This window comes from Oncorhynchus tshawytscha, unplaced genomic scaffold (assembly GCF_018296145.1).
Source record: "Oncorhynchus tshawytscha isolate Ot180627B unplaced genomic scaffold, Otsh_v2.0 Un_contig_556_pilon_pilon, whole genome shotgun sequence".
Classification (NCBI taxonomy): Eukaryota; Metazoa; Chordata; class Actinopteri; order Salmoniformes; family Salmonidae; genus Oncorhynchus; species Oncorhynchus tshawytscha.
Genome location: NW_024609752.1, coordinates 101458 through 114627, shown reverse-complemented (window position 1 = coordinate 114627; position 13170 = coordinate 101458). Strand labels below are relative to the sequence as shown.

The following is a 13170-nucleotide window of genomic DNA, read 5'->3' as shown; positions in this document are numbered from 1 at the left end:
GCTCCTCAGTGTCTCATTAGAACCCCTCCCATTGGCTCCTCAGTGTCTCGTTAGAACCCTCCCATTGGTCCTCGGTGGAATGCATGATATTCACAGCCAGGACCTCAGAAACCTTGTTACATTCCGCTCATGCATACCGAGAGTGAAACAGACTATTGTTGACATAACCACTCCTTATCAGTGAGACTGGAGAGACTGGAGACGTGTGAGAGAAGCTCTGGGGTTTAATTAACATATGTATAGATCCTGAACCCAGCCACACCTCCCACTGGGGTAAAACAATAGTCATTTCAACACCCGGAACCGAAACCCGTCTATCAGGAGAGACTGAAAACAATTGGTACCCCAATGCACCACAGCAGGAGTCGTACATGTGGTTAGCATACACACCTGGGTTTGTGGTCTGATATATTCAGGATGAGGAGTTAGGGGGTGGAAACAGGTATTCTAGACAGAGTTTTGTCCTAAATACACCAGGCTACGGACTCATTTTGAGGTTCAAATCACAGTTTTCACCGCCACAGAAATACACTGAAGCAGGCCCAGGTTTGGGCTCAGACAGGTGTGGTTAATGTTTTCAATGATGTTCTCCTACTGACTGCTTCCCCTGGTGGTTGTGAGAGGAAAGAGGAGGCTGAAGGTGTACAGTGGGGGGGAAAAACTAAAACCACAGAACAATGAGCCATATATTTTGCCAGAAGTATAAATGTGATGCATCTGGTTGGCGTTTCCACTCACTACCAAATATGGTAATGAGAGGAAGTCCAGTGGTCAGCAGTGGGAGAAGATGGAACAAAATGAATTTATGCCAACATTCTGCTCATTTTCTCATCTATGAAACATTTGAACTCCATACAGTTTTCTGTTTTCAAAACTAGAATCAATATCAAACAGAGTGGACTGCGTTTTGTAGACTTTAACCTTTGCCAGCGTTTTAGTTGTTGTTGAATGGTGTTGTTTAGGAATGCAAACGAGAAATGAGTTGTTACACATGCGCACTTCATCGAGTAGGCGTTCCCTAACGGAAACATGCAAATGACTGCTTGAACGCACCAATAGAATCTCAATAGCTCTTGCTTGGCTCTGCCCACCTCCTTGCCTGTTCTGCCCCACTATGATTAATTTAGCTCCCATTTGGAACGACAAGCTTTGGTCTATCTTGGGTTAGTTATAAAAATAAATATTAGCTAAAACAGCTACTGCACGCATACTGCGAATGTCTTTATGACTCAAAAGCACAGCATCTGCACATTTTCCAGACGGACACCCTCATCAGCGGGGAGGGAAATTAACACCAGCCGAATGCTGGTAGAGTTTGGCATTGACTGATACGAATGTATATTATCACCAGCCACGTTGGCGGGTTGTCACTCAGTTCAATCCAAAACCCACATGCAAAACAACGTGCACAACCATGCGTGAACTTGTTTTACCTCAAAGACCAATGGCTGTGTTGCATTTGCTAATACCAGAAATTTGAGAGCAGCAATAGCGGTCAAACCAAGGAATATTATTTGGTAGAATTGAAGAAGAAAACAAAACAAAAAAATCAATACGTGTATTGATCAAACAGGTCTTGATTAATAAGATCTCGCGTTGATAGGATCAGATGACGCAAACCAACGAGAGAATCTGCGAGATCTGTGTTTTAAGGGGGTTCAACAGCACATGACCACATGTTCATTCCCTTCTGCGTAGCTACGCTAGAGTGTGTTCCGGAGCCTCGGCACACATTTTATTATCAAAAAAAAAACACAAAAAAAATATATAAAATAAATAAACACAAGGGAAGATTATTTTTTTGTAAGAAAAAGAAAAACTCGGTGAAGCAGGACTAACAAGTAACCCGTCGAAAATAGGACGAGATTTCGGAAGAGAAGGTCATTTTGTTCCATTTGATAACATTGTTGGAAAGGCGTGGGGTGATTTCATATTAATAGTTAACCGAGACATTTTATTCTTATTTTTTATTAGCTAGAAGCTAACGTAGCAGGGGATTTTTGTTGTTGTTGTCGATATCGCATCTGTTATTATAGTAACGTTAACTAGTCGTAGTTTAAGACATATTGTAGCTACTAGGTAACTTTTGTTGTAATTTATTTCCTCCAGAAGGTAACGTTAGCTCGCTATAGACACCAGGTAGCAGCCAGCCGGCCCGCATTGCTTATTTTGGGGCCTAAAGTGCGAAGTAGTTAAACGTCCAAAACATTTTTTTAATTTTATTTTTTTTAGCAAGCAACAAATCTTCGGTGTCATAAGACACTATTTCACAGACGTTAACCTGACAACGTAACGTGTTTATTACCCTCCCGTATTATTTAAAAAAACCAACCAAAAACCCCGATCCGGTAGACATGAATCCAAGCGCCCCCAGTTACCCGATGGCCTCCCTCTACGTGGGCGACCTGCACCAGGATATCACCGAGGCCATGCTGTACGAGAAGTTCAGCCCCGCCGGGCCCATCCTCTCCATTCGAGTCTGCAGGGACATGATCACCCGTCGATCCCTCGGATATGCCTACGTTAACTTCCAACAACCAGCCGATGGTAACTATTGATGATTTATTTTTATTTTTTTTAATTTTTTTAAATAATAATACATCGTATTTAAATCGTCATGGTAATGGAATCACCATTTAAAAAAAATATATATATATAACATGACGTGGCTCACACGTTCACGTTGCACCAAAAAAAATGTCAATCCGGTGTGATGAATAACATTAGGTCGAAGTACATAATCACGCGTCAACATTTGATTGACATGGTTTCAGTTCAGCAAGCTATGTAGGCCAACGAGTCTTTCACTGTCCTAATTTGCTGTAGTGTTAGATTGACAATGATTCAATTGGGAGTATCGGCCGCATATGGTCTGCAATGGCGCGGGTTTCCTTCAACCGCATTTTAATGGTACGGCTCCCGATATGTGTTTCTAGCTGAACGTGCCCTGGACACCATGAACTTCGACGTCATCAAAGGGAGACCTCTGCGTATCATGTGGTCTCAGCGTGACCCTTCCCTGAGGAAGAGTGGGGTGGGCAACATCTTCATCAAGAACCTGGACAAGTCCATTGATAACAAGGCCCTCTATGACACCTTCTCAGCGTTCGGAAACATCCTATCGTGCAAGGTAGGACGAGAGAGACGCTTTCTGGCTGTGTGTGGCTGCCATGTGCTGTGTTGTTCACCCCCTCCTCCCCCCCAGTGTTGGTTGAAATGTGTGTTGAATTTCGAGTCTGTTGTTTTGGTGCGCATGATGTTTTTAAAAACCACTGCCTGTTGCTCTCCGATGTCCCTTCTCCCAGGTGGTTTGTGATGAGAATGGCTCAAAGGGCTATGGCTTTGTGCATTTTGAGACCCAGGAGGCGGCTGAAAGAGCCATTGAGAAAATGAACGGCATGCTGCTCAATGACAGAAAAGTGTAAGTGTGATCAGTCCTCGTGAACTTAGAGACGTAATCAATAATAGATGGGGGTGGAAAAGGGGGGGGGGGTTAGTCAGCTGTCTACAGAGTTAAAATGCAACTCAAACCGTACAGAAATGTAACGGAGTTGTAAACGCAGACTGGTTTTCAATTTCAACTGGATTCAAAAGAATGGTTTGATTTTTAAAGCAGGATTTTGTTTTTTGTGTGAGTTCTAACTTTAATCTTACTAACTCAAGGTTTTTTTGTTTTATTTCAAGTGTCAACTAATATAGAACTGTTGCTTTGTAGCCTTGTGCTTTTCTACTCACAGCCTTATCAAACGCAATCCTCTTCCCTGGGGGTTTAGTCAAAATGGTGGTAACAAACACTACCAAGCCCCCCCCCCCCTCTACAGAACAGGTAGCCCCTTTCAACACACTATTCAACTCACAATATTATTTTATTAACATACAATAGGTTCGTCGGACGCTTCAAATCCCGCAAAGAGCGCGAGGCTGAGCTTGGAGCCAGAGCCAGAGAGTTCACCAACGTGTACATCAAGAACTTCGGAGAGGACATGGACGACGAGAAGCTGAGGGAGCTGTTCGGGAAATATGGTAAGTGTCTTCCACGCGTTGTTCCACACCCGGGGGGTGTGTTCATTAAGAAGCAAACGGCACCAAGCGAGGAGGGAGGGACCTACCCGATTAATGTCCAATAACACAATGTTTTGTCACGGCACTATGACGGAATCTCGCCCAGATTGTCGATTTGTTCCTTGTGTAGTAAATGTCGGTTCCGTAGAGTTAGAATTTGATGCCGTTTTTGTGTTGGGTTCTACTGTTCCAGGACCGGCCCTGAGCATCAGGGTGATGACGGACGACAGCGGGAAGTCCCGGGGGTTCGGCTTCGTCAGCTTTGAGAGGCACGAGGATGCTCAGAGGGTGAGTTATACCGTACATTTCCTTATTATCGCTTATCTGGATGTTGAATAGAGCTACGTGTCCTGTAAAAGACGGGGATTTTTGACCTCAGCGGGACCGCCTGTACCCGTTACGTTCTCAGGCTGTAGACGAGATGAACGGGAAGGATTTTAACGGCCGCCAGGTCTACGTGGGCCGAGCCCAGAAGAAGGGAGAGCGCCAGACGGAGTTGAAACGCAAGTTTGAACAGATGAAGCAGGACCGTATGACCCGCTACCAGGGGGTCAACCTGTACGTCAAGAATCTGGACGATGGCCTCGACGACGAGCGTCTGAGGAAGGAGTTCTCTCCTTTCGGTACCATCACCAGCGCCAAGGTAACCTTCCTACAACCTTCCTACGTCAACATCACCCTCTGATTGAGCCATTACTATAGTGTGGTGGTACGCTTGTTGCCTGTCTCTATATAGTGGTGTGGTCTATAGGCCCCTGTCTTTCTGGTTCAGAAACCCCTTTTATTTAATGTGCCTCTCTCTCTAGGTGATGATGGAAGGTGGTCGCAGCAAGGGCTTCGGTTTCGTGTGCTTCTCCTCCCCGGAGGAGGCCACCAAGGCCGTGACTGAGATGAACGGGCGCATCGTGGCCACCAAGCCTCTGTACGTGGCGCTGGCCCAGAGGAAAGAGGAGCGCCAGGCTCACCTCACCAACCAGTACATGCAGAGGATGGCCACCGTCCGGCCCGTACCCAACCCAGTCCTCAACCCCTACCAGCCTGCCCCTCCCTCCGGGTACTTCATGGCTGCCATCCCCCAGACTCAGAACCGCGCTGCCTACTACTCCACCAATCAGCTGGCTCAGCTGAGACCAGGCCCACGCTGGGCCACCCAGGGTGTCCGACCACAACGTAATGATCTATATTTTTTATTTTAGCCACAGTTTAACTCCAGACTAGAACCCAATAGCTCCATCCAGGAAGTCGTTTGATGTTTTAATGGTCCATTCTGCTTCCAGACTTCCAGAACATGCCCAACGCCATGCGTCCGTCCGCCCCCAGGCCGCAGACCTTCGGTGCCATGAGGCCCTCGTCCTCCCAGGTGCCACGCATGATGGCCGGCCAGAGAATGGGTGAGTTTACCTGGTTATCCCAGAGAATGGGTGAGTTTACCTGGTTATCCCAGAGAATGGGTGAGTTTACCTGGTTATCCCAGAGAATGGGTGAGTTTACCTGGTTATCCCAGAGAATGGGTGAGTTTACCTGGTTATCCCAGAGAATGGGTGAGTTTACCTGGTTATCCCAGAGAATGGGTGAGTTTACCTGGTTATCCCAGAGAATGGGTGAGTTTACCTGGTTATCCCAGAGAATGGGTGAGTTTACCTGGTTATCCCAGAGAATGGGTGAGTTTACCTGGTTATCCCAGAGAATGGGTGAGTTTACCTGGTTATCCCAGAGAATGGGTGAGTTTACCTGGTTATCCCAGAGAATGGGTGAGTTTACCTGGTTATCCCAGCCCTGTATATACCGTAATGCTTTTCACAACCACCTTTCAGCTGCTATTTACTTGATTTATACCGTCGGTTGAAGGATTTAAGCCTTGAGACATGGGTTGTGTGTGTGTCAGAGGGTGAATGGGCAAGACAAAATATTTAAGTGCCTTTGAACGGGGGTGTGGTAGTAGGTGCCAGGCGCCCTGGTTTGTGTTGGTCAAGAACTGCAACGCGGCTGGGTTTTTCACACTCAACAGTTTCCTGTGTGTAACAAGAATGGTCCACCACCCAAAGGACATCCAGCCAACTTGACACAACTGTGGGAAGCATTGGAGTCGACAGGGACCAGCATCGCTGTGGAACGCTTTCTACACCTTGTAGAGTCCACGTCCCGGCGAATTGAGTCTGTTCTGGGGGCGGGGGGGGTTCAACTCAATATTACGCTGTTCTTAATGTTTTGTACACTCACCATGTCTTGAAATATATGAATCTGTCTCTTGGATGTTGACCGACTTCCTCTCCTCCTCTCTCCCCTCTCTTTCCTCTCCCCTCTCCAGCCACCCAGGCCCTGGGCCAGCGTCCTGCCGGTGCGGCGGCTGCTGCAGCCCCGGTGAGGATGCCTCAGTACAAGTATGCAGCAGGCGTGAGGAACCCCCAGCAGCACATGGCCAGCCAGCCCCAGGTGCCCATGCAGCAGCCGGCTGTCCACGTCCAGGGACAGGAGCCTCTGACGGCCTCCATGCTGGCGGCTGCTCCTCCTCAGGAACAGAAGCAGATGTTGGGTGAGTCTCCGGGTCACGTCTCGTTTTACTGACCTTCCCGTCTCCTTCAGTTAAAGGTGCTTTTACTGACCTTGCCCGTCTGTCCTTCAGTTAAAGGTGCTTTCTCTGCATTGGAAGGTCAGGAAGATGTCTGTAGTAATAGTGGAATGATAGAGTTTCATAATGTTACTTAACCGGGCGGCGTTGTGGATTGGCTGATTTTCGCCTGTTGATTTCTCCCAGCCATTTCCCGGTTGCTAAAATTCGAATATTTTGGTTAACTTCAGTTTTATGTGATAAAATAAATCAGTCATTGTGTAGAGAATCATTGTTCTGTCTAAAACCGCGGTGAAATATCTTTGCAATCATAAAATATTGTCTTTTCAGTTATTTGAAGCTGGTGCACAAAAAAACGAAAGTTAAAAAAACAACTTAAGAACAGGAAGTAAAGAAATAGCAACATAGATCATATCTACCTCTTCTTAGACTTGCTTTCGATGAGAATGCCAGATCTATAACGGCCATTTCTATGTGAATCTGGTTTTGTCGTCCAAAGAGTTACACACCGTCTGCAGCTTCTTCTTTAAACGAGGATCAACCTTTTTATGTGCTCTTTGTCAATGATGCATTCAGTAACAATGTCTGAACTTATGAATTTCAGTGATTCTTATTTATTAACTGAGACAAAGAGCCCAACCTATCCGTCATGAACCACTGAAGAAGTAGCATCTGTTGTTCTGACTGCTGGCCCTGCTGAGCCTTTTTCTGGGTCCTTTTGCTGAATCCTCCCCTCCCCATTCTCCAGGCGAGCGTCTGTTCCCTCTCATCCAAAACATGCACCCCAGTCTGGCTGGAAAGATCACCGGCATGCTGTTGGAGATAGACAACTCCGAGTTGCTCCACATGCTGGAGTCTCCCGAGTCTCTCCGCTCCAAGGTGGACGAGGCTGTTGCTGTGCTGCAGGCTCACCAGGCCAAGGAGTCCGCCCAGAAGCCCACCAACCCCGCCGGAGTCCCCAGCTAAGAACTGGTAAGAACTATATTATAGAATGTATTATTTAAAGTGTTACATCGATGTTGGCATGATACTAATGTTCACGTTTGTTTGTTTGTTTTTGTTTCAGAGACGGTAATCCTTTAACTTGCTTCACCGAAGAAAATGGTAGAAAAAATTTAAACATGGAAAAAAAACCTGAAAACTCTGAAAACATTGCAAAAATGAATAAAGCATTTCTTTACAAAAAATGAATACAACATCTGCCGGGTCTAGAGAAGATTAAAGCTAGTCCTTGTTATTAAAAGTTACAAAAGTGGACAAACAAAAAAAAATAGCAAAAACTAATCTTAATTATTGAAAAATGTTTGACAAATGTGACCCATAAAAGAGAAACATTCCATTGTTTTATTTCCTCTTCCAGTATCAATACTCAGAATATCAGCTGTTGTGTTCAGAGAGGAGATAGCTGAGTACTTTGTCATTTGGATTGAAAACTGCTAAATAAAGATATCAAACACTTAAAATGGCCGTCTTTTCCTTTTGAGCTGGTGCACGAAGGTTCATCCTAACCTCTTTGTGGATGGCATTCACATTATAGTCAGTCCAAAAGGCAGAATTATTACGATGATGAGCAATAGTTCCCCCCACACTTTTTAGTGCACTGTAGTCGCTAATGGAAACGCTGACCTGTACTTTTGAGATGATGGGTACTGCAGAGCACTGGTGTGGCATAGCAGGAGCTGTGGTCTGCCACTAGGTGGTGCTGCAGGTTACAGTGATAATGGAGGTGACTCGTGAATGTGTGATGTACAGCTCCAGCTGATCACCAGTTGCCTTTACAACCTCCCAAATATGGTCTCTCTTTGTAAACTAATGAGAGTTTTCTTCTGAGGTGACCAGCAATGTTAAAGGCAGGTGTGACTGGTCAACCAGTGATCTGACATCTGTGACCCTCCAGTACTCTAAATGACTGGTCAGCCAGTGATCTAACATCTGTGACCCTCCACTCCAGTATTCTGAATGACTGGTCAACCAGTGATCTAACATCTGTGACCCTCCAGTACTCTAAATGACTGGTCAACCAGTGATCTAACATCTGTGACCCTCCAGTACTCTGAATGACTGGTCAACCAGTGATCTAACATCTGTGACCCTCCAGTACTCTGACTGGTCATGATCTGGTGACCCTCCAGTACCAGTGACTGGTCAACCAGTGATCTAACATCTGTGACCCTCCACTCCAGTATTCTGAATGACTGGTCAACCAGTGATCTAACATCTGTGACCCTCCAGTACTCTGAATGACTGGTCAACCAGTGATCTAACATCTGTGACCCTCCAGTACTCTAAATGACTGGTCAGCCAGTGATCTAACATCTGTGACCCTCCAGTACTCTGAATGACTGGTCAGCCAGTGATCTAACATCTGTGACCCTCCACTCCAGTATTCTGAATGACTGGTCAACCAGTGATCTAACATCTGTGACCCTCCAGTACTCTGAATGACTGGTCAACCAGTGATCTAACATCTGTGACCCTCCACTCCAGTATTCTGAATGACTGGTCAACCAGTGATCTAACATCTGTGACCCTCCAGTACTCTGAATGACTGGTCAACCAGTGATTTAACATCTGTGACCCTCCAGTACTCTGAATGACTGGTCAACCAGTGATCTAACATTTGTGACCCTCCAGTACTCTGAATGACTGGTCAGCCAGTGATCTGACATCTGTGACCCTCCACTCCAGTATTCTGAATGACTGGTCAGCCAGTGATCTGACATCTGTGACCCTCCACTCCAGTACTCTGTGTGGGGGTACAGGTACCGAGTCAATGTGCGGGGGTACAGGTACCGAGTCACATGCAGAAGTCTGAACTGTGCAAAGTAGAGTTCAGGAGGAAGTCATTGTGTCAGTCATCCATTCTGTTACCAACATAGGATTCTATTCAAGGTTGTTGTGAAGGGGGAGAAATCATGAGCAGAGAGCATCCAACCCTGAATACCAGCCTCCTCCACTGTTTAAAGGCCCAAACACACTGCCCATCAGGACACACCTCTCTGCTGCTGTAACGGCAGCTCTCCTCCACTGTTTAAAGGCCCAAACACACTGCCCATCAGGACACACCTCTCTGCTGCTGTAACGGCAGCTCTCCTCTTCATCTGAAGAGGAGTAAGGATCGGACCAAGATGCGGCGTGGTAAGTGTTCATGACAAATTTTAATAAGAGAAGCCTGAACACTATGAAATACAAAACAATAAACGATAACATGAAATAAACCAAACTGAAACAGTCCCGTGCGGTGACAAACACTGACACAGGAAACAAACACCCACAAACCAACAGTGAAACCCAGGCTACCTAAGTATGATTCTCAATCAGAGACAACTAACGACACCTGCCTCTGATTGAGAACCATACTGGGCCGAAACCTAAACATAGAAACACAAAACATAGACTGCCCACCCCAACTCACGCCCTGACCAACACTAAATAAAGACGAAACATAGACTGCCCACCCCAACTCACACCCTGACCATACTAAATAAAGACAAAACATAGACTGCCCACCCCAACTCACGCCCTGACCAACACTAAATAAAGACGAAACATAGACTGCCCACCCCAACTCACGCCCTGACCAACACTAAATAAAGACAAAACATAGACTGCCCACCCCAACTCACGCCCTGACCATACTAAATAAAGACAAAACATAGACTGCCCACCCCAACTCACAACACTAAATAAAGACAAAACATAGACTGCCCACCCCAACTCACGCCCTGACCAACACTAAATAAAGACGAAACATAGACTGCCCACCCCAACTCACGCCCTGACCATACTAAATAAAGACAAAACATAGACTGCCCACCCCAACACTAAATAAAGACAAAACATAGACTGCCCACCCCAACTCACACCCTGACCAACACTAAATAAACATAGGAAAATAAAGAAAAACATACATAGGAAAATAAAGGTCAGAAAACCCATCTCTATTGATCAGACTGAGTCCTTCAGCCTGATCAGACTGAACCCTCTTAGTCCTTCAGGTAAACCCATCTCTATTGATCAGACTGAGTCCTTCAGATAAACCCATCTCTATTGATCAGACTGAGTCCTTCAGATAAACCCATCTCTATTGATCAGACTGAGGCCTTCAGGTAAACCCATCTCTATTGATCAGACTGAGTCCTTCAGGTAAACCCATCTCTATTGATCAGACTGAGGCCTTCAGATAAACCCATCTCTATTGATCAGACTGAGGCCTTCAGATAAACCCATCTCTATTGATCAGACTGAGTCCTTCAGATAAACCCATCTCTATTGATCAGACTGAGTCCTTCAGATAAACCCATCTCTATTGATCAGACTGAGTCCTTCAGATAAACCCATCTCTATTGATCAGACTGAGGCCCATCTCATTGATAACTGAGTCCTTCAGATCTCTCTATTGATCAGACTGAGGCCTTCAGATAAACCTCTCTAGATAAACCTTCATCTCTATTGATCAGACTGAGTCCTTCAGGTAAACCCATCTCTATTGATCAGACTGAGGCCTTCAGATAAACCCATCTCTATTGATCAGACTGAGGCCTTCAGATAAACCCATCTCTATTGATCAGACTGAGGCCTTCAGATAAACCCATCTCTATTGATCAGACTGAGGCCTTCAGATAAACCCATCTCTATTGATCAGACTGAGGCCTTCAGATAAACCCATCTCTATTGATCAGACTGAGTCCTTCAGATAAACCCATCTCTATTGATCAGACTGAGTCCTTCAGGTAAACCCATCTCTATTGATCAGACTGAGTCCTTCAGGTAAACCCATCTCTATTGATCAGACTGAGTCCTTCAGGTAAACCCCTCTCTATTGATCAGACTGAGTCCTTCAGATAAACCCATCTCTATTGATCAGACTGAGGCCTTCAGGTAAACCCATCTCTATTGACCAGACTGAGTCCTTCAGATAAACCCATCTCTATTGACCAGACTGAGTCCTTCAGATAAACCCATCTCTATTGATCAGACTGAGTCCTTCAGGTAAACCCATCTCTATTGATCAGACTGAGTCCTTCAGATAAACCCATCTCTATTGATCAGACTGAGGCCTTCAGATAAACCCATCTCTAGATAAACCCATCTCTCTATTGATCAGACTGAGGCCTTCAGATAAACCCATCTCCATTGATCTGACTGAGGCCTTCAGATAAACCCATCTCTATTGATCAGACTGAGTCCTTCAGGTAAACCCATCTCTATTGATCAGACTGAGGCCTTCAGATAAACCCATCTCTATTGATCAGACTGAGGCCTTCAGATAAACCCATCTCTATTGATCAGACTGAGGCCTTCAGATAAACCCATCTCTATTGATCAGACTGAGGCCTTCAGATAAACCCATCTCTATTGATCAGACTGAGTCCTTCAGGTAAACCCATCTCTATTGATCAGACTGAGTCCTTCAGGTAAACCCATCTCTATTGATCAGACTGAGTCCTTCAGATAAACCCATCTCTATTGATCAGACTGAGGCCTTCAGATAAACCCATCTCTATTGATCAGACTGAGGCCTTCAGATAAACCCATCTCTATTGATCAGACTGAGGCCTTCAGATAAACCCATCTCTCTCTATTGATCAGACTGAGTCCTTCAGATAAACCCAAACCCATCTCTATTGATCAGACTGAGTCCTTCAGGTAAACCCATCTCTATTGATCAGACTGAGTCCTTCAGGTAAACCCATCTCTATTGATCAGACTGAGTCCTTCAGGTAAACCCATCTCTATTGATCAGACTGAGTCCTTCAGGTAAACCCATCTCTATTGATCAGACTGAGGCCTTCAGATAAACCCATCTCTATTGATCAGACTGAGGCCTTCAGATAAACCCATCTCTATTGATCAGACTGAGTCCTTCTAGATAAACCTTCAGATAGAACCTTCAGATAAACCCATCTCTATTGATCAGACTGAGTCCTTCAGATAAACCCATCTCTATTGATCAGACTGAGGCCTTCAGATAAACCCATCTCTATTGATCAGACTGAGTCCTTCAGGTAAACCCATCTCTATTGATCAGACTGAGTCCTTCAGGTAAACCCATCTCTATTGATCAGACTGAGGCCTTCAGATAAACCCATCTCTATTGATCAGACTGAGTCCTTCAGATAAACCCATCTCTATTGATCAGACTGAGTCCTTCAGGTAAACCCATCTCTATTGATCAGACTGAGTCCTTCAGGTAAACCCATCTCTATTGATCAGACTGAGTCCTTCAGGTAAACTCTATTGATCAGACTGATCTCTCTCTATTGATCAGACTGAGGCCTTCAGATAAACCCATCTCTATTGATCAGACTGAGGCCTTCAGGTAAACCCATCTCTATTGATCAGACTGAGTCCTTCAGGTAAACCCATCTCTATTGATCAGACTGAGTCCTTCAGATAAACCCATCTCTATTGATCAGACTGAGTCCTTCAGGTAAACCCATCTCTATTGATCAGACTGAGTCCTTCAGGTAAACCCATCTCTATTGATCAGACTGAGTCCTTCAGGTAAACCCCTCTCTATTGATCAGACTGAGTCC

The 13170-nt window shown here is 45.3% G+C and overlaps 1 protein-coding gene and 1 non-coding gene across 3 annotated transcripts; both read left to right on the top strand.

Annotated features, from left to right (window-relative positions):
- The first annotated feature begins 1679 nt into the window (after nucleotides 1–1679).
- On the top strand, nucleotides 1680–8094 carry LOC112240016 (polyadenylate-binding protein 1A). Of its 2 annotated transcripts, XM_024408395.2 has the most exons (11): nucleotides 1680–2547; nucleotides 2937–3130; nucleotides 3306–3421; nucleotides 3884–4023; nucleotides 4250–4350; nucleotides 4472–4705; nucleotides 4869–5232; nucleotides 5340–5453; nucleotides 6371–6595; nucleotides 7380–7603; nucleotides 7698–8094. In XM_024408395.2, the coding sequence occupies exons 1-10, from the start codon at nucleotides 2355–2357 to the stop codon at nucleotides 7595–7597; spliced, it is 1899 nt and encodes a 632-aa protein (XP_024264163.1). In that variant the 5' UTR covers nucleotides 1680–2354; the 3' UTR covers nucleotides 7598–7603; nucleotides 7698–8094. The 2 variants fall into 2 exon arrangements, with proteins under 2 accessions (XP_024264163.1, XP_042173507.1); XM_042317573.1 differs by lacking the exon at nucleotides 7698–8094 and having other exon boundaries at nucleotides 6371–6651; nucleotides 6692–7402.
- On the top strand, nucleotides 7186–7264 carry LOC112240018. Its single transcript, XR_002951944.1, has one exon. It is a non-coding gene; the product is annotated as a small nucleolar RNA SNORD72 (small nucleolar RNA).
- Nucleotides 8095–13170: the final 5076 nt, after the last annotated feature.